This window comes from Lontra canadensis, unplaced genomic scaffold (genome assembly GCF_010015895.1).
Source record: "Lontra canadensis isolate GAN:19392208 unplaced genomic scaffold, GSC_riverotter_1.0 scaffold54, whole genome shotgun sequence".
In the NCBI taxonomy this organism is placed as follows: Eukaryota; Metazoa; Chordata; class Mammalia; order Carnivora; family Mustelidae; genus Lontra; species Lontra canadensis.
The window spans coordinates 1,543,474-1,561,826 of NW_022631048.1; the positions used below are offsets into that span (position 1 = coordinate 1,543,474).

The following is an 18,353-nucleotide window of genomic DNA, read 5'->3' on the forward strand; positions in this document are numbered from 1 at the left end:
AGAACTTTTTGTGAAGTATCCTCTCAGCAAAAGAAAATAGAAGCAAATCCTTGATTTTCTTATTGAAATTGTTTTAAAATACAGAATTTTACAGTTTTGAATTAAATGAATTTGTATAGTTCTTGTTAAAGTTTATTCCTAATCCTTTATAGTAATTTTTTTTACTTTTGTGGAGTTAATTTAAATTTTATTTTCTAATGAGTTGTTAATTGCATAGATGAAGTTTTTTGCTTTTTATATATGATTTTCTCTAACCCAGGTACTCTCTTTATTCTCTTGGATTTCAAGGAAAATAGTCATCTTTATCAATAATTACATTTTTCTCTATTTCAGTGTTTATGCGTTGTCTTTAATTTTATTTACTAACAATAATTTTGCTTACTAAACTTTTAGAGCAGTTACTAGTAATGAATATTTTTGTCATGTTTTACTGGCATTTTACTGTTCAATAAGACTTGGTTGTTGATTTGAGAGAGGTACCATTATAAACTTAAAAAACAATTTTTAAATTACAGTTAGTTAACATACAAGTGTTTCAAGTGTTAGTTTCAGGTGTGGAATTTAGAGATTGAACACTTGTATATAACACCCAGTGCTCATCACAAGTATACTTTTTGATCCCCAACTTTTAAGAATCATTCTAAGTTTACTGTGAGTGAGATGTTTGTTTTTAATTAGGAACTGATTGTTAGCTTTCTTCAGATGACTTTTTTGGCATATAAATAGCTTTTTTCTTTGATAGCTATGTTGAATTTTGTTAGTTTTTCCATTCTTGAATTGATAAATTAAACTTAGTCTGATTGGAATATTTTTAGATACAGCTTTGGTTTCAGTTTGTATGAGCTTCAGTTAGGATTTTTGAATCACGATTGTTGTGTATGTACTATGTGCGATTTTAGGTTTGGGTAGCAAGATTAAGCTGGTTTTATAAAATACAGTTGCAGTTTGTGTGCTTTCAAATGCTCTGGAGCTGTATAAACAGAATGAAATTATATGTTGAAGGCTTAATAGAAATCATCTAAAGTCCCAACTGGTCCCAGAGTCTTTTTTTTTTTTTTATTAAACACAATTGTTTTTACACTTTTAAAATTTTCTTTGATGAACTACATTGATTTTATTCAACTTCTGCTGAGAGACAGTTTGTTCAATATATAAAACAGTTAATAATTTATTTTACATTAATCACCACCCAGAAACTATGCATTGTAGAGTTGATTTGATATTTTAACAGTTTTCTTCTTCAAAAGAAGAAAACTGAGTTAGATGTTTCCTTGAAATGCATTTATTGATATTAAATTCAGAGAGAAAGATGAATGTTATTGAAGTGACAAAGTAGGACTTCTTTTCAAGGAATAATTTTCTCCACAGCATTTAATTTTTAAAAATTTTGAACCTATAGAAAAGTTATAAGAATAAAAACTTTAATGAATTAATTATCCTTTTTCTTAGGTGCATTTTATCTGGTGTTTGAATATATGGACCATGATCTGATGGGACTACTGGAATCAGGCTTGGTTCATTTTAATGAAAATCACATAAAGTCATTCATGAGACAGCTCATGGAAGGTCTGGATTATTGTCATAAGAAGAACTTTTTGCATAGAGATATTAAATGTTCAAATATTCTTCTAAATAATAGGTATGATGTGAGTTTGATATATGTGTTTAAAATCAGTGTTGTATAATATATGCCTTGATTCTGTTAAAAAGACTTAAATTTATTTTATTGCTCAAACTGTTTCAATATAATCAGCAATATTACTGCTTGAGGTATATCTGGACTTGTGTTAAATATAATTAATTTCCAATGATAGTTTTTAATGTACATAAAATAATACTTAATTGAATTTCTCATTTGATATTCTTCCAAATAATGTGAATGGATATTCTAGTAATTAATAATGTGATTTCAGCTTTAGGTTAAGAATAGATCTAAGAATTTTTAATTTAGAAATTGTTTTTACACCAGTATCACAGTTTTAAAAAGAGCTTTTCTGACGTGTGTATACACACACATATGCATAAGTTGATTTTTTTTTTTCCCCCAAAAAGAAAGTGCAAGTGGAGGGTGGGGGGACAGAGGGAGTGAGAGAGAATCTTAAGCAGTCTCCACACCCAGTATAGAGCCGGACAGGGGGCTCAATCTCATGACCCTGAGATCATGACCTGAGCCAAAATCAAGAGTTGGACACTTAATCGACTGAGCCACCCAGGTGCCCCTGCATAAATGGATGTTTAAAGTGTATGTTAAAAACATTTTACTGACAACATAACCTGGGCTCTGGTAATTCTGTTATAGTTGGTGTTACTTGTTAGTTTAAGTGAGGCATGCCTAGTTCGACTTCAGTGTGCGAAAAGATTTTATGTACCTAGTCCCTCTAAGAACTGGAAAACTAAACATAGATTTAAAATAATGTGGTTTAGTCTTATGCATTATTGATTTGAATTGAACAAGTAATATGTCTAATTACTAAGTAGCAGAAATTATCTCCGTTTATTTTTCTTGTCATATACTTTTCTAAATAGGAACTAGATAGTACTAAAATACTGTTAATACTAGTACAATAAAAATAGTGGTGGTGGTGGTGGTTTTAGATAGAATAATAGTAGCTGAAGTCACCAAAGGAGAAGTACTACTTTTTTACTTTGTTGTGAGTTTATCTATTTGCCTTTTCTTTTAGGACTTAGGGTACTGCTGTTTGATCAAAGTTAAAGTTTACATATTTTTTATTAGTTTTAGGAATAGAATATGAATGTGTATAATTAGATATCAATGAATGGATACAAATGTGTCTGATTTCAGAGTAGACTAATGCTTTTTGTTCATTTTGTCTTCTACCAGAGGGCAAATAAAACTTGCAGATTTTGGACTTGCTCGATTGTATAGCTCAGAAGAAAGGTAAGAGTACTTCGAAGTGACTATTAAAGACAATAGAGACCAGTTTTAAGAATACCTTATTAATACTTTATTTTTTTAAGAAAAGGGAAATTTACTTTTCATTGTTAAATATGTGAAATAATATAATTTTGTACCATATTGGATTGACTATTTTAATTGCAATTTCATGCATTTATCTCAATTTAAAAATAATTGGTTTTTGGCATTTAGAGGTAAATATAATTTCTTTTTAAAAATCTCATACTTAAATTTCTAATGTAGACTCAGATATTAAGATGTTTATGATTTTTGTGTTTGGTGAAAAATCTTAATATATGCTTTTTTAATGCATGTTTAAACGTACACACTTTTAGTTATTATTATGGACTTCTGTTTTTTTAAAACTATACTTTTATCTACAGTTATATTTGTTTTAATCTCATTAGAGCCTTTTACTTAAACAAACTATTGTGAAGAATTTCCATTGCATAACTCTTCTTTATGGAGCTTCTGTGGCTGCAGTTAGGATATAGATTCCTTTGGCTCCTTTGGACATGGTGGTGGTGAAATATGACTTGCCTTATTAGAACTAATATGGGGTTACTTGGCTGGCTTGGTCCGTAGAGCATGCAACTCTTGATCTTGGAGTTGTAATTTCGAGCCCCACATTGGATATAGAGGCTAGTTAAAAATAAAATCTTTAAAAAACAAAAGAATTGATAAGGAATTTCAAAATAAAATACTTCTGTGATATATAATGGATTTTATGTAAATATATTGCAGACTTGATTGGGTTTAATATATCTCTAGTGTGGCCCGTTTCTTTCCTGTCAAACAGTACTGTTTCTTTATTTTCACTTACATATTCTGAAGTACTTTATGTTTGTCAATTCTGTAATTTCTTCAGTGTAACCATAATTTAATGCAGTGATGCATCAGTTAATTGGAATTCTTAGAAGTAGGTGTTTACTTTCACTGAATGTTGGCCAGTTTCTGGTTAGTTGGTAAAATATTCATGTTTGAACTTTTTACAGTGAAAATTTGTTTATTTTTGAATCTTGCCGTGTCATCATGTCATTCTGAAAATTATTTTCATTATTTAGTGTGGAGAGGTTTTTAAATGGTGTGTTTAAGATCCATTAGAATTCATTAAACCCTTCAGAAAACTGTGGTGTAGACAGTTGTTTTGGACAGGGTTCCAGTCCCCTATACTTCCTTTAGCCAGAGTTTTCCGCTTTTATTTGTTTTACTTGCTACACTTTTAATTAATACTTTTTTTAAAGAAACCATTGTGGGTTTTTGTTTGTTTGTTTGTTTAAATTTAACACTGTTTAGGTGGCTTCGTGATGGACATTGGGGAGGGTATGTGCTATAGTGAGCGCTGTGAATTGTGTAAGACTGATGATTCACAGACCTGTACCCCTGAAACAGATAATATATTATATATTAATTTTAAAAAAACTGTTTTAAAGCACAAAAGCTGTAACCCTCATTTTGTATTTGAGAAAACTGAGACCTAGGAAGGGTTGAGTGACTTTAAAGATCAGAAAATATGTGTTGACAGAATCAAGAGTGTGTAATTTCAAGTTTCCAGCTATCAGGTTGTTTTTTGTTTTGTTTTCCATCTTATATAATAATACTTCTTGGTAGAAATTGAAGGAAAAAACAGACTGGCCAAATATGCACTTAATTGAAAACTTCTCTTGATGTGTATTTGTATATTTGAATAACCAAATTTCAATGACTGTTCTTTGGGGTGGGGGGACTTTTGCTTAATTAAGGATTCTATTTGCGTAGCTGGTTAATTGAGATTTCACTGTAGTTTAGATCATCCTTAATACAGGTATATGTTTTGTCATTCTTGAATATAAATCCCTTCTTGTTTTCACAGTAGGTTTCGGTGGAGATGGAGAAGAGCTAAATTACTCTTTTCATCTTATAGATTCCTTTTTTGCTGGCATTTATTCAGATATTAGATACATTCCAGGATAACTGACTGTAAAGTCAAATTTTGTGTATTAAACTCCCATTTCCCTGTTTACTTTACCTTTTTTTAAAATGGAATGTTGGGTTTCAGTGGAGTGCCAAGGGTGTGATATGTTCATTGAGCCATGATCCCCATTGCTCTACTGAATTGATACAGGAATTTTGAGCTTACTAAAGTAGAAAATTTAAAATTTGCATCTTCAGGTAATATATACTAAATTTTCCTGCTTACCCAAATTTGTAAGCTAAAAACTTGGGTGTATTATTTTGTTTTGTAAGCAAATATCCTATATTTTAGGGGCTTATATTATTCCCTTAAAACTTTTCTTTTTGATTTTTGATTTAAATAATTCTTTAAAATTAGAGAAGTAGGCTTAATTTTAAAGGAATGACTTTAAAAATACATGCATTGTTCTAGTAAATCTTAATAACATACCAATTTTTACCATACTGCCTTTAGCAGATTTAATATTGTCGCAACTTTTCTAGATATTTCTTGAAATAAACGTGATAAATGACTTTCCATTCATATTTCTTTGTCATTATAAGCAGGAAGAAAGGTAAGCCTTTATCGTAATAACACCCATCCAAATGTCAAGTCACTTTGAAGTATTTTCTATGTAATTAGCTATTACAGATAGAGTAACTGAAGTGTTCAGGAAATTATTGCAGTGGTTTTTGTTTGTTCCCAAGCAGAACACATTTCAGCTAACTACTGTAATAGCTTAACTACATTCTCACTTACTTGATTTCAGATATTTTTTTGAACTTGAGAACTGGATGGAGTGTGATAGTCCATACTTAGGAATTCAGGATCAGGGGTGGTGAGACCCATGTGGATCTCCTCTGTCATGTATGCTAAGTGGAAGAAAAGAGAGCCACTGGGTTGAAATTAGGGGGGAAATTATTTCTTTAAACTTTAATAATCATTTTCTTATTTTGTATATCAGTATTTATACACTGTCCCATCTGGCCTTGGAAAATACAGAACTGGAGAGCAGAGGTTTTTGCCCATTTCTTTATACCTGTTCATTTTTTTTCATAGCTATTTTAAAATCAACTTTTCCTGAAACTTTTAGCCACAGTAATATATAACCCATTTCTGAGTTTTTATTTTACCAAGTCATTGCTCCAGTGCTTTTCCAAATTACAGGATCTTTTTCTCTTTATGTGACCATCCCATATGAGTAAATACGTGCTTTCCACATAAACTGAAGATAATTTCATTTTCTAGAGAATAAATTAGAATTTCTAGAGAATAAATTAGCTCATTTTTTAATGAAAGGAACATAACACCCTTAGGGCTCAATCAGGGAGACTTTGGCTCTAGTCCTGTCATTGCCCTTTATTTAAACAGTTGTGGAATCGTTGGCAAGTCACTTAATCTCTATCTTATCATTCTCAACTATAAGATGAAGGATTTAAAATCTCTAAAATCTTTATTTAAAGGGTATTAGAAAACATCTCTTGCAGTTCTACAAGTTACTGAGATCAAAATAAGTTTCTTGAACATTTTTAAGGCAATATCACCACCTAGTGGCTTTTCATAAAATTGCCATTAAAAGCAAACTAAACTTTTCCTATATATAGGAAGGCTATATATAGGTATGAGTAGAAGAGGGAGAAAGTATTACCTCTTGCAGCTTATCCAAGGACTAGATGAAATTATATCCAGGACTTATTACTTGTGTTCTTGTCTTTACACTCAAGCTAGAATTCTAGTCGATTTAAAAACAGGGACCATATTTTAAATGTTTATGTTTTTTACCCTAAAGTTTAAAACACATTCACAGTAATTGCTTGATCAGTTCTGATCCAAGAGAAGGTCATTCTGATCTGGAGGACCCTCCTGATATCAGTTAGTGAGGGGAGCCTTGGGGACTGTAGATAATTCAGAGGATCTTCTGGGCCAGTTATTAGAACCATAGTAATAAGGTCATTAATAACATTAATAATAGTAAATAATGTGACTAATGTGACTAAACAAGCTTTAGGAATAGAAATCTCATTTAGATTGCTGACCTAATCATAAGATCAAGATTAAATTGTACTTCCTTTGGCCCTAATGGAGTAGCTTACATTTTTGAGCATACAAAATGGGAAAGGCAATTTAATTCTCTAGGGTACGGTGTGCCCCCTCTTCACGTAGGGGAAATTTGATCCATTCCCTTAATGCTGAAGATTTATGAATCTCAACTTCAAGACTTCATTTTTCTTTTGATCTCTAAACCTATGTGTTTACTGGACAGCTCCACCCAGGTGATGTAGGTACTGTAAGTTAAACATCTTGTTACATAGCCTGTCTTCACATTCCCAAGAAAAAAGTCTGCTCCTTTTCCATTATTTCCTATTTTAGTTGAAGAAATACCCAGTCACTCTCACATATAGATATGTCTCCTGTAGACCACTGTAAATAGAATTACATTGGTTTTTGTGCTTCTGGTCTTTTTCCCTAACATTCCCTAACATTCCCTAACATCTTATGTCATTCTTCCTACTGTCCCCTGCCTGCTGCTACCCCCCCCCCCCCACCCCCCCCCCCCCCCCCCCCCCGCCAAGCAACCCTTGAATTATTTGTTGTTCCCTAAACAAGTTAAATGCCTCTCTGAATCTGCATAAGTTCTTAACTTTTATATGGAGACTCTGCATTATCTCAATCTGACAAATTTGTTTTTTTGCTTCAGTTTAGTCACTACCACTCCTGAAAAATTTACCCTGATTCCTGTAGTCAGCGTTGGGCACGTCTTCCTTTATGTGTCCAGAATACATTTTTCATTAATTTGCATAGTACTTAAAGTGTATTATTATAATTTCTATTACCACCAGACTCTTAATTAAGGTTTTAAACAGCTCCAACCGTGTTGGTGGTTGACTCTTCTGGCCAGCCATCTTTTGGTGCTAAGTACAGTACCAAGCTCAGAGTTTCATAAATACATGTTGTTTATAAAAAAGGAACAAACTTAACTAGCATTTGTGCATGGTAGTTTATTATATATAGTCCCCTTTCACAAGAATTATTTTAAGCAAAAGCAGCAGTTTTTCTGAAACAGGTGGTGTAGATATCATTCTTATGTACACTTTAAATATAATGAAACTGAAATTTACAAAATTTCAGTATATTTTCAAGATCACCTAATTAGTGGTAGAGGTAAAATCTTTTGACAGAAAGCCTTTTATTTTCATTATACTGGAGTGCTGCTTCGGTAAGACTCTGGATCTAACCTTGATTTCCTAAAAGTATGTTCTTTTTAAATTTCCCACTTCTAAAAGTATCTTCTAAGTGCTGAATTCTAGGGGCATCTAGAGTCTGCTTTGGAGGTACCATTAGGCTGATGGCAGGTTTTTACAGTTGTCAAAACAAACAGTTGCTGAATTTTATTGTCTCTATTTTCTTGGCCTTCAAATAATATATTTTATTTTTGCCCATTGAAAGATACTCATTTAGTTTTCCAGCAAGTTGTATGATATTTCCATTTCCGAATCTCCTGTAAAGCTCCTTAAGTACCAAATGAGAAAGATGTAATTGAGAAGTATTTTGATAGCATCAGATATTTTAAGTAACCTGAGATTTCACATGGAAGTTTTATTATATACAAGCCTGATGACTTACATTTTAATACCTTGTTGACCATATTAAGGTAGAAGTTTTGACATAACAAAACAAAGGGAGTATTCTTCTTGTTGTTTTTAGAGTGTTGGGGTTTTTTCCCCCTAGCAGAAAAGAGATGGTGTCTGCTTTCTTCTCAAAAACCGTGAAGATATTCAGTAGAAGTTGAAATTCAGAATATTTACTGTTGATACCATTATTTCTGGATCCTTACAGAGTTTAGTTTTTACTAAGAATAATAGCTTATTGGAATTACTGTTTGGTTTTTTAAATTTAATGCCAAAGGGATTGCGTGTGTGTCTGTTTTGCCAGGTTATGGAATTTATTACTTGGGAGTTTAACTTAATTATGGGAGTAAATGGGGTAGTTTATTTTCCATTTTTTGGCTTTTTTTTAGATTTTATTTACTTATTTGACAGAGAGAGATCACAAGTAGGCAGAGAGGCAGGGTGGGGTGGAGGGGGAAGCAGGCTTCCCACTGAGCAGAGAGCCCAATGCGGAACTCGATCCCAGGACCCTGAGATCATGACCTGAGCCAAAGGCGGAGGTCTAACCCACTGAGCCATCCAGGCGCCTAGGCTTTCTTTCTTTTAAAAGACTTATTTTAGACTGCGTAAGCAAGGGGAAGGGGAGAGGGAGAGAGAGAATCTCAAGCAGACTACCCAGTGATTGGGGAGCCTGATGCGGGGCTCAGTCCCAGGACCCTGAGATCATAACCTGAGTCAAAACCAAGAGTCAGACCCTCAACCAACTGAGCCACCCAGGAACTCAGGTTGTCTTCTTTAAAGTGTATTTATTCTGTACCATCTAAGAACCTCTTTGTTTTTCATTCCTGTTTCTTTTTTCATAGTTATAAATTCACTTTTTATGGAAATACTGGGTAGAGATATCAAGAATGTAATTTTTTTAAAAATCCATGAAAGAAAAATAAAGTATCATATATGAGGTGTCACATCAGTTGCATTTTTGTGAGCTAAGTAAGACCATCTTTAGGATGTTGATAATGTGTAGCTAAACTTAGTAACCAAATTTGACAGGTTTGTTTTTGGGGATTTTGGGTTTTCACTTATTTGTCTAATTTTGGATGATCTGTTTTCATATTACAACAGTACTTTAGTTTTCTTGAGATTTAAACTTACTGTTTTTTTATTTTTCCAAGATTTTGTTTCTTTATTTGACCCAGAAAGAGAGAGAAAGGGAATACAGGCAGGAGGAGTGGGAAAAGAAGAAGCAGGCTTCCCACTGAGCAGAGAGCCCGATGTGCGACTCTGTCCCAGGATTCTGGGATCATGACCTGAGCCGAAGGCAGATGCTTAATGACTGAGCCACCCAAAAACCTAGTTTCAGAACATAGTTTCAGTTATTTTTATTTTCATCATTATGTTTGTAAAAACAGTTTTATGATCGTAACATAGAATATTTTCATTAATACTTGTTTGTTAGTCATTTAAATTAGTGAATTAGGTGATTTGAAATTGGCTTTATTTGCTAACTCCATCTACCTTGGAATTTGCTTTTATGTTTAATGTCTTTTTCTGTCTGTATACTTTCTCAGTGTTTGCTTCCTTCTCATTTAACACTAAGGTGGAAAGTGAGGCAGGACACCTGTTTTGCAAAATTCTTGAATAAATCATGTGTTTTTTTCTTGACAATAAAACCATCATTTTCAGTATCTTTTGTCAATGTTAACTTCTAAAAGTTTATTATAAACTAGTTTATTAAAAAACTTATTTAAAATGTTTATTTAAGGGGCGCCTGGTGGCTCAGTGGGTTTAAGCCTCTGCCTTGGGCTCAGGTCGTGATCCCAGGGTCCTGGGATGGAGCCCCGCATCGTCTCTGCTCAGCGAGGAGCCTGCTTCCCTAGCACCCCCCCGCGCCCCCGCCCCGCCGCCTCCGCCTGCTTCTCTGCCTACTTGTGATTTCTCTCTGTCAAATAAATAAATAAAATCTTAAAAAATAAAATAAAATTAAATGTTTATTTAAAAAATAAAATAAAATTAAATGTTTATTTAAAAAATGCCTATCTCAAACATTTAAAACATAATTATAGCACCACTGTCTTCTTGAAAGTTTTCCTGCCAGCTCTGCTCTCTCCCTGGCTTTTTCTCCTAGCTGTAGAAAATGAACATTTGCTCAACCTTCAAAGGGAACTGATGGCTCATTGTGGTTGGAGCAAGAACCAAGTAACAGATATTTTTATGGGCCTTGTGTGCATGTGCTCTAGGAGGCAGCAGTGTGTATTAAAGGTAGAAGATACTGACATTTTATGCTATCACTTTGACTTTATTTTGAAAAGTGGATTGACCTTGTAAGTATGGAAACAAGGGCAGTCCGTTAGAAAGCTGTTTCAGTAAACCTAGGCAGGATGATTATGGTTAGAATTAGGGAATGGGCATAGATGTTAGAAAGATGAATTATATCATAAGATATAAAATTGTTAGAACTTGATGTTTGAATATGTATTGTTAAACACATCCCAGCTTGTACCCCTACTGTAAGATTTCTGCTTAAGCAACTGACTACATAGTTTGTTAGGGTAAGCTAAACCTTTACAACAAACAAAACCTCAAAATTCAGTGGCATAAAGAATATGAAATTTATATGTAGTTCTCACTTAAGGATCAGGAGCGGTTGTTGCTTACCCTATTAGACAATTGAGAGTATTTAACCATCGCATTATCATTAGATCAGGGGGTATCGACTTCATACAGTCATTCGGGGGTCCAAGTTGGAAGATCTGCCGTCTTCATATGCCTTTCAAGGTATACCACCTCTTGTCAGCCAGAAACTAGAAAAAAGGAGGTAGGGGTGTTATGAGCCAGACCTAGAAATGGCACTTAGCACTCACATTCATGTTCCATTGGTGAGAACTTGGTCATGTGATCACACCCAGCTACAGGGAGGATGGAAATGTAGTGTAGGTGGGCAGCTACCATTGAAGAAAAGAACAGATTTTGGAAGACAGGTAGTAGTCTCTGCTGGAAGTGATGATGATGTTTCCTGAAACAGGAAACAGGCAGCAAGTGGGTAGCAAAAAATGGTAAATGTCCTTTTGGATGTGTTTAGATACGGGTACTTATAGGACTTCTAAATTTACATGAGCAGTAAAAACAGAAAAGTGATTGTAAGAGGATTTCAGTTGGGAAAAAATTACTTTGGTTTCTCTGTACCAATGTTATAATACAGAAATTTCAGAGTTACTTTTCATGGAAAATATCAAAAGATAAGGGAAAAAATGTGTTATATAACATTTATGGTATAGGTCAGTTGATTAAAAATATCAATAAGTGCTTATTACTTTGTGCCTAACACCAACCGAGGTAATGCCTACAGGTTAAGTATTAGAACTACAGCTATGACAGACAGACTTGGTCTCTGATCGCATTTACATGGTGGTCAAAGAAGGTAGACAACAAATCTATGGAATAAAGAATTTAAAATACTTAAGTGCTACAAAGCAAATAAAATAGTGACTGTAAGAACACTCTGGGCATGTGGGTAATTTTTAGGTAAGGTAGTTAGTGCAGACCTTTGACAAAGTAAAATTGAGCTAGGACCAACCTGAGTGATGAGAATGGGATAACTTAATGAAGGCATAGGCCACGGACATTGCAAGTAGAAGGAGCTCAGCAGCTGCAAAGCTTGGGAATAGAATGGGAAAGTTTAAGGGCTAAACATTTGCCCAGTGTAAAAATAGGAAATGAGACACTCGAGAATATGGTCTTACCCACTGAGGTAAAGTTTAAATGTTATGTAGTTACAGTAATATGAGCTGGTTCTATGCTTTAAAAAAAAAAAAAAAAAAAACCTTAAAAAAAAAAATGGAGAAGGCAGGCTAGGGATAGGTACGGCAGAGAAACTAGTACCAATGAAAAGATAATGGTGGCTCAGACCAAAAGATAATCTTGGCGTACACTTTCTGAAATTGTGGAAAATTGTTGGATTTAGGATCTATTTGGATGTAGAAATGATGGAAGTTGTTGATACATCAGATGTGAGATTTGAGGGAAAGAGAATCAAAGATGACAGAAGATTTTTGACTCTGAAGCATAGGTGTTAAAATCAGACCCCAGATTTCTTTTGTAGGTTTGGTAGATGTTTCTGCAGTAGATTCTGAGGGAAGACATGGCATTTGTGCATATGATAAATTTTGTTAGCTGAAGGCTCTCCCATGTTTTTCTTAAAAATATTATAGTCTAAAAGAAGTATAGACTATTACATATGTTGAAAAAAATGAAGCATTTAGAGCAGTTTAGGTATTTCCTTTAATATAATTCTCTTTTTATTTCTTGTAAGGGTCTTTAAGATTAGCAGCTCTGGTTTGTGTATTTTAATTATCCAGAACCTCCCAAGTACCTCAAGGGCCTAAGATCTTCCTCTGAGCATTTGCTTTTTGCCTTTTATCTGTTTAGACCAAATGGCAGGCTCAGCCGTCTGCCAGCCTGGGGACACACCCTTATGGTGGTACTTTTGTTTGTTGGGGGTGAAGGTAAGGAAGACTGTAACTATTTCTCATCTCCCCTGATCCACCCATCTTTTGAATTCCTGGGATTATCTAAGGGCAGAGTATTGAGAACTGTCTTTGATCTCTATTGATACGTCATTGGATGTAAAGAAAAATACATTGAAAATTCGGTGATGGTACTTTGTTTTATTAAAAGTATGTATCAGTCTGAATATTTTATTCATTTTACAAATGAAAGCATTTCCACAGTTTTGAGATATTTGGGTTTTAAAATTGAACCTCTGGTGTGCCTGGGTGGCTCAGTTGGTTAAACATCTGCCTTTGGCTCAGGTCACGATCCTAGGAGTCCTGGGATGGAACCCCGCAGTGGGTTCCCAGCTCGGGGCGGGGTCGGGGGTGGGGGATGTAGAGCCTGCTTCTCCCTCCCCCTCTCCCTCCTGCTTCCTCTGCTTGTGTGTGCATGCTCGCTCGCTCTCTCTCTCTCTCTCTCTCTGTCAAATAAATAAATAAGTCTTTAAATGGATAAATAAAATTGAACTTTCTATGTCATATTTTACAGTTGAATGCTTTTTCTGACTTTACCTAGTTCTTGTGGCAGAAACTAAGAATTTAGAAAAACTTGAAAAAGCCATTAATTGGTATACATGAAATACTTTCGCCATATACTTAGAAGTATATTTCATCTAGTTTTGTGTTTAATCATTTCTTTAAAGATTTTATTTATTTATTTGACAGAGATGGAGCATAAGTAGGCAGAGGGGCAGGCAGAGGGAGAAGGGAGAAGCAGGCTCCCCACTGAGCAGGGAGCCTGATGTGGGGCTCGATCCCAGGACACTGGGATCATGACCTGAGCCGAAGGCAGTCACTTAACTGACTGAGCTACCAGGCGCCCCTATCGTTTTTGATAATGCAATAAATATTTTCACTTCTGAATTTGATAGAAGAGTTAAAAAAATTAAACTAGTCTTAATTTTAGCTGCTAAAGATAACTATGTTCTAAATGCTGCCTAGAACTTAATACATAGTATATAAAATAATATTTTAAATATTCTTTTCAATAAAATTTAATAACTTTAATTTGTGTGATTTTTCTATATAATTCAACATATTTTTACTTTTAAAAATATATTTAAAAACAAACAAAAAGATAAAATATTCACTGTTTACATAAGGATTTATATTAATTTAAACATTTTCTTGAGACCATAGGTATTTCAGTTACACTTGAGTTAACAAGACCATAGGTTTCATATGCTTACAGATCCTTGAAATGTTTTTTGAAAACTGGTCATTATAATTTTCACAAACTTTGTTCTCCCACCCAGCTAATGCTTGTATGTCAACTAAACTTAAAAGGCCACATATAGGGGCACCTGGGTGGCTCAGTGGTTAAGCCTCTGCCTTCGACTCAGGTCATGATCCCGGAGTCCTGGAATCGAGCCCCGCATCGGGCTCTCTGCTCAGCAGGGAGCCTGCTTCCTCCTCTCTCTCTGCCTGCCTCTCTGCCTACTTGTGATCTATATCTCTGTCAAATAAATAAATAAAATCTTAAAAAAAAAAAAGGCCACATATATTTTTAAAAAAGATTTTATTTATTCATTTGAGACTGATAGAGCGTGAGCAGAGGGAGAAGCAGAGGGAGAAGCAGACTCCCCATTGAGCATGGAGCCTAAGGTGGGGCTCAGTCCCAGAACCCTGGAGATCATGACCTGAGCCAAAGGCAGACACTTAACCGTCTGAGCCATCCAGACACCTCTAAAGGCCATATACATTAAAGTATGTTGTTCTGGGCTTTGTCTATGGGGGTCATACCAAAAAATGGCACCTGGGTTTTTTGTCCTCTGGGAAAGATAGAAAACCTAAAATAGAATATAGTCTTAAGTATGATTTAAAAAATAAGAACGTGAAATTAAATCTGTTGATAATAGAGATGAGAATTTACAGAGATTGGTCTTTCACTATGTCTTGAAGGAGGTGTAGGATTAAATGAGAAAAATAGGGAGAGGATTTCAAATTTGAAAGGAGTTAAGGCATAAACAGGTGAACTTTTTTTGATCAAGGTATAATTGACATACAGCACCATATTAGTGGGGCACCTGGGTGGATCAGTTCGTTGAGCGTCTGACCTTTGATGGTCATGATCTCAGAGTCATCACACTGAGCCCCACGTTGGGCTCCACACTCAGCTCAGAGCCTGTACTGCTCTGGGGCTCTGCTTCTGCCACCTGCCTCTCTCTCAAATAAATAAATGATAATAAATCTTTAGGGTTGCCTGGGTGGCTCAGTCAGTTAAGCATTGCCTTCTGCTGGGTCACAATCCCAGGGTCCCGGAATCAAGCCCCACGTCAGGCTCCCTGCTCAGCGGAGAGCCTGCTTCTCCCTCTTCCTCTGCCTGGCATTCTGCCTGCCTGTGATCTCTGTCTGTCAAATAAATAAAATCTTATTTTAAAAATTAAAATAATAAATCTTTAAAGATTTTATTTATTTTTAAGATTTTTTTTATTTATTTGAAGGAGAGACAGAGATACCAAGAGAGCAAACACGAGCAGGGAGGAGAGAGAGAAGTAGGCTCCCTGCTGGGATGTGGTGTTGGATCTCAGGACCCCAGTATCATGACCTGAGCCAAAGGCAGATGCTTAACTGACTGAGCCACCCCAGGAACCCCTATAATAAAGATTTTTTAAAAAAAAATTAAAAAAAAAAAAAACATTAATCTCAGAATGTAATGATTTGGCAGTTGTATACACTCTGAAATGATCACAATAATTCTAGTCATCATTTGTCACTATAAAAAGTTACAAAAGAAAAATTTCTCTTTTATTCTTGTGACAAGAACTTTCAAGATCCACTCTCCTGGCAACCTTTAAATATGTACTACAGTACCATTGACTGTAATCACCATTCTCACACCAAATCCCTATGACCTGTTCATTTCACAATGAAAAGTCTGTGCCTCCTGAACCCCCTTCATCCACTTTGCTCTCCCTCCTCCTGGCAACCACCTTTCTGTTCTTTATATCCATGAGTTTTTTATTATTTGTTTGATTTTTAGGTTTCATATATAAATGAGATCATATGGTATTTGTCTTTTTCCATCCACTTATGTCACTTAGTATAATACCTTCTTGGGCCATGCATGTTGTCATAAATACCAAGATTTCATTGTCTTTTATGGCTGAATAGTATTCCATTGTATATGTGTAATCTCCCTGTCTGGGTTTTGTGTTTCACAGATTCAGATTACTGCGATTAACCCCAGTCCAGAAGCAGATGATCCTTCTGATGTATCATCAGAAGGTCAATAGTAGCCTAATGCTACATCACAGTGCCTACACATCATTCACCTCACTTCATCTCCTCACATAGGCATTTTATTATCTTACATCATCACAAGAAGGATGAGTACAGTACAATAAGATAATTTGAGGGAGAGAGAGACCATATTCATAAGTTTCATTACTGTATGTATAATAAATGTTCTGTTATTGTTGCTAATCTCTTATTGTATCTAATTGATAAATTAAGGTTTATTATAGTTATGTATGGATTAGCAAAAAACATAGTATAGATAGGGTTCAGTACTATTTGTGGTTTTAGGCATCCATGGGGGGTTTTAGATGGTATCCCTTATGGGTAAGGGGGGAGTGCTATGTGTACCACATCTTTTTTATCCATTTTTATCCATTTTTATCCATTCATCCACCTATAGATATAGGTTATCCCGTATCTTGACTATTATAAATAATGCTGCAGTGAACATAGAAGTACAGATTAGTAGTTCCATTAGTGTTTCCATTTTCTTTGAATAAATACACAGAAGTAGGATTGCTGGGTCATATGGGATTTCCATTTTTAATTTTTGAAGAAACCTCCATACTGTTTTCCATAGTGACTATACCAGTTTACATTCCCACCAATAGTGCACAAGGGTTCCTTCTTTACATGCTTGGTAGTCTTATTATTTCGTGTCCTTTTGATAACAGCCATTCTTACAGATGTAAAGTGATCTCATTGTGGTTTTCATTTCCCTCATGAATAGTGAAGTTGAGCATCTTATATGCCTTTTGGCCATGTGTGTGTCATCTTTGGAAAAATGTTTCTTTGCATCCTTTGCCCATAATTTAATCAGATTTTGGGGGGTTGTTTTGCTGTTTGGTTGTATGAGTTTTTTATATATTTTGGATATTAACCCCTTAGGAGATAAATGATTTGCAGATATTCTTCCATCCAGTAGGTTGTCTTTTCTTCTGTTGATGGTTTCCTTTGCTGTGCAAGAGCTTTTTAGTTTGATGTAGTCCCAACTTATTTTTGCCTTTGTTGCCTTTGCTTTTGGAGTCAGATCCAAACAAACAAACAAACAAACACCTGATGTCAGGGAGCTTGTTGCCTGTGTTTTCTTTTAGAAGTTTTATAGTTTCAGGTGTTAACATTCAAGTCTTTAATCTATTTCAATTTAAATTTTGTGTATGACATAAGATAGTAGTCCAGTTTTATTCTTTTGCATGTGGCTATTCAGTTTTTCCAGTACCATTGATATTTAAGAGATTGTCCTTTCCCCAGTATATATTATTTTTTTAAAAGATTTTATTTATTTACTTGTCAGAGAAAGAGAGCACAAGTAATGGGAGCAGCAGGTCGAGGGAGAAGCAGGCTCTTTGGCAAGCAAGACGCGCAGTGCAGGACTCAATCCCAGGAGCCTAGGATCCTGACATGAGCTGAAGGCAGACAGTTAACCCACTGAGCCACCCAGGCGTCCCTCCCCAGTGTATATTCTTACCTCCTTTATCATAAATTACTTGACCGTCTATTCATGGGTGTGTATCTGGGCTCTCTATTCAGTTCCATTGATCTATGTGTCAGTTTTTATTCCAATACTGTAATGTTTTGATTACTGTAGCTTTGTAAATTTGTTTGAAATTAGGGAGTATGGTGCCTCCATGGCTATTTGGAGTGTTTTTTTGGGTTCTGTATAAATTTGGGGGTAGTTTGCATTATTTTTGTGAAAAATGCCTTTGGTCAAAAACCAGTAATGTATTATAGAGTGGCTAACTGAACATAATAATAAAAAAGATGCCATTGGGATTTTGATAGGAATTTCGTTGTATCAATAGATTGCTCTGGGTCGTGTAGACATTTTAATGATATTAATTTTTCCAATCCACGAGCATGGAACATCTTTCCATTTATTTATGACTTTGGTTTCTTTCATCAGTGTCTTTATGGTTTTCAGTGTATAAGTCTTTAATCTTCTTGGTTAAACTTCTAGGTTTTTTTTTTTTTTTGATGCAGTTATAAATGGGATTGCCTTCTTAATTTCTCTTTCTCATACTTTATTGTTAGTGTATGGTTGATTTCATATCCTGAAATTTTACAGAATTTGTTACCTTTAACAGTATTTTGGTGAAGTCTTTAGGTTT

General features: G+C 34.8%; 1 protein-coding gene across 4 annotated transcripts in view; it reads left to right on the plus strand.

The window, feature by feature from the left end:
- CDK13 (cyclin dependent kinase 13) overlaps nt 1–18,353 on the plus strand; it is a 133,739-nt gene that overhangs the window by 75,624 nt on the left and 39,762 nt on the right. For all 4 annotated transcript variants that reach the window (XM_032874956.1, XM_032874958.1, XM_032874957.1 and 1 more), the window contains exons 6-7: nt 1,450–1,639; nt 2,843–2,899. In XM_032874956.1, the coding sequence (XP_032730847.1) occupies nt 1,450–1,639; nt 2,843–2,899 (247 nt within the window). The remainder of the gene's footprint in view (nt 1–1,449; nt 1,640–2,842; nt 2,900–18,353) is intronic.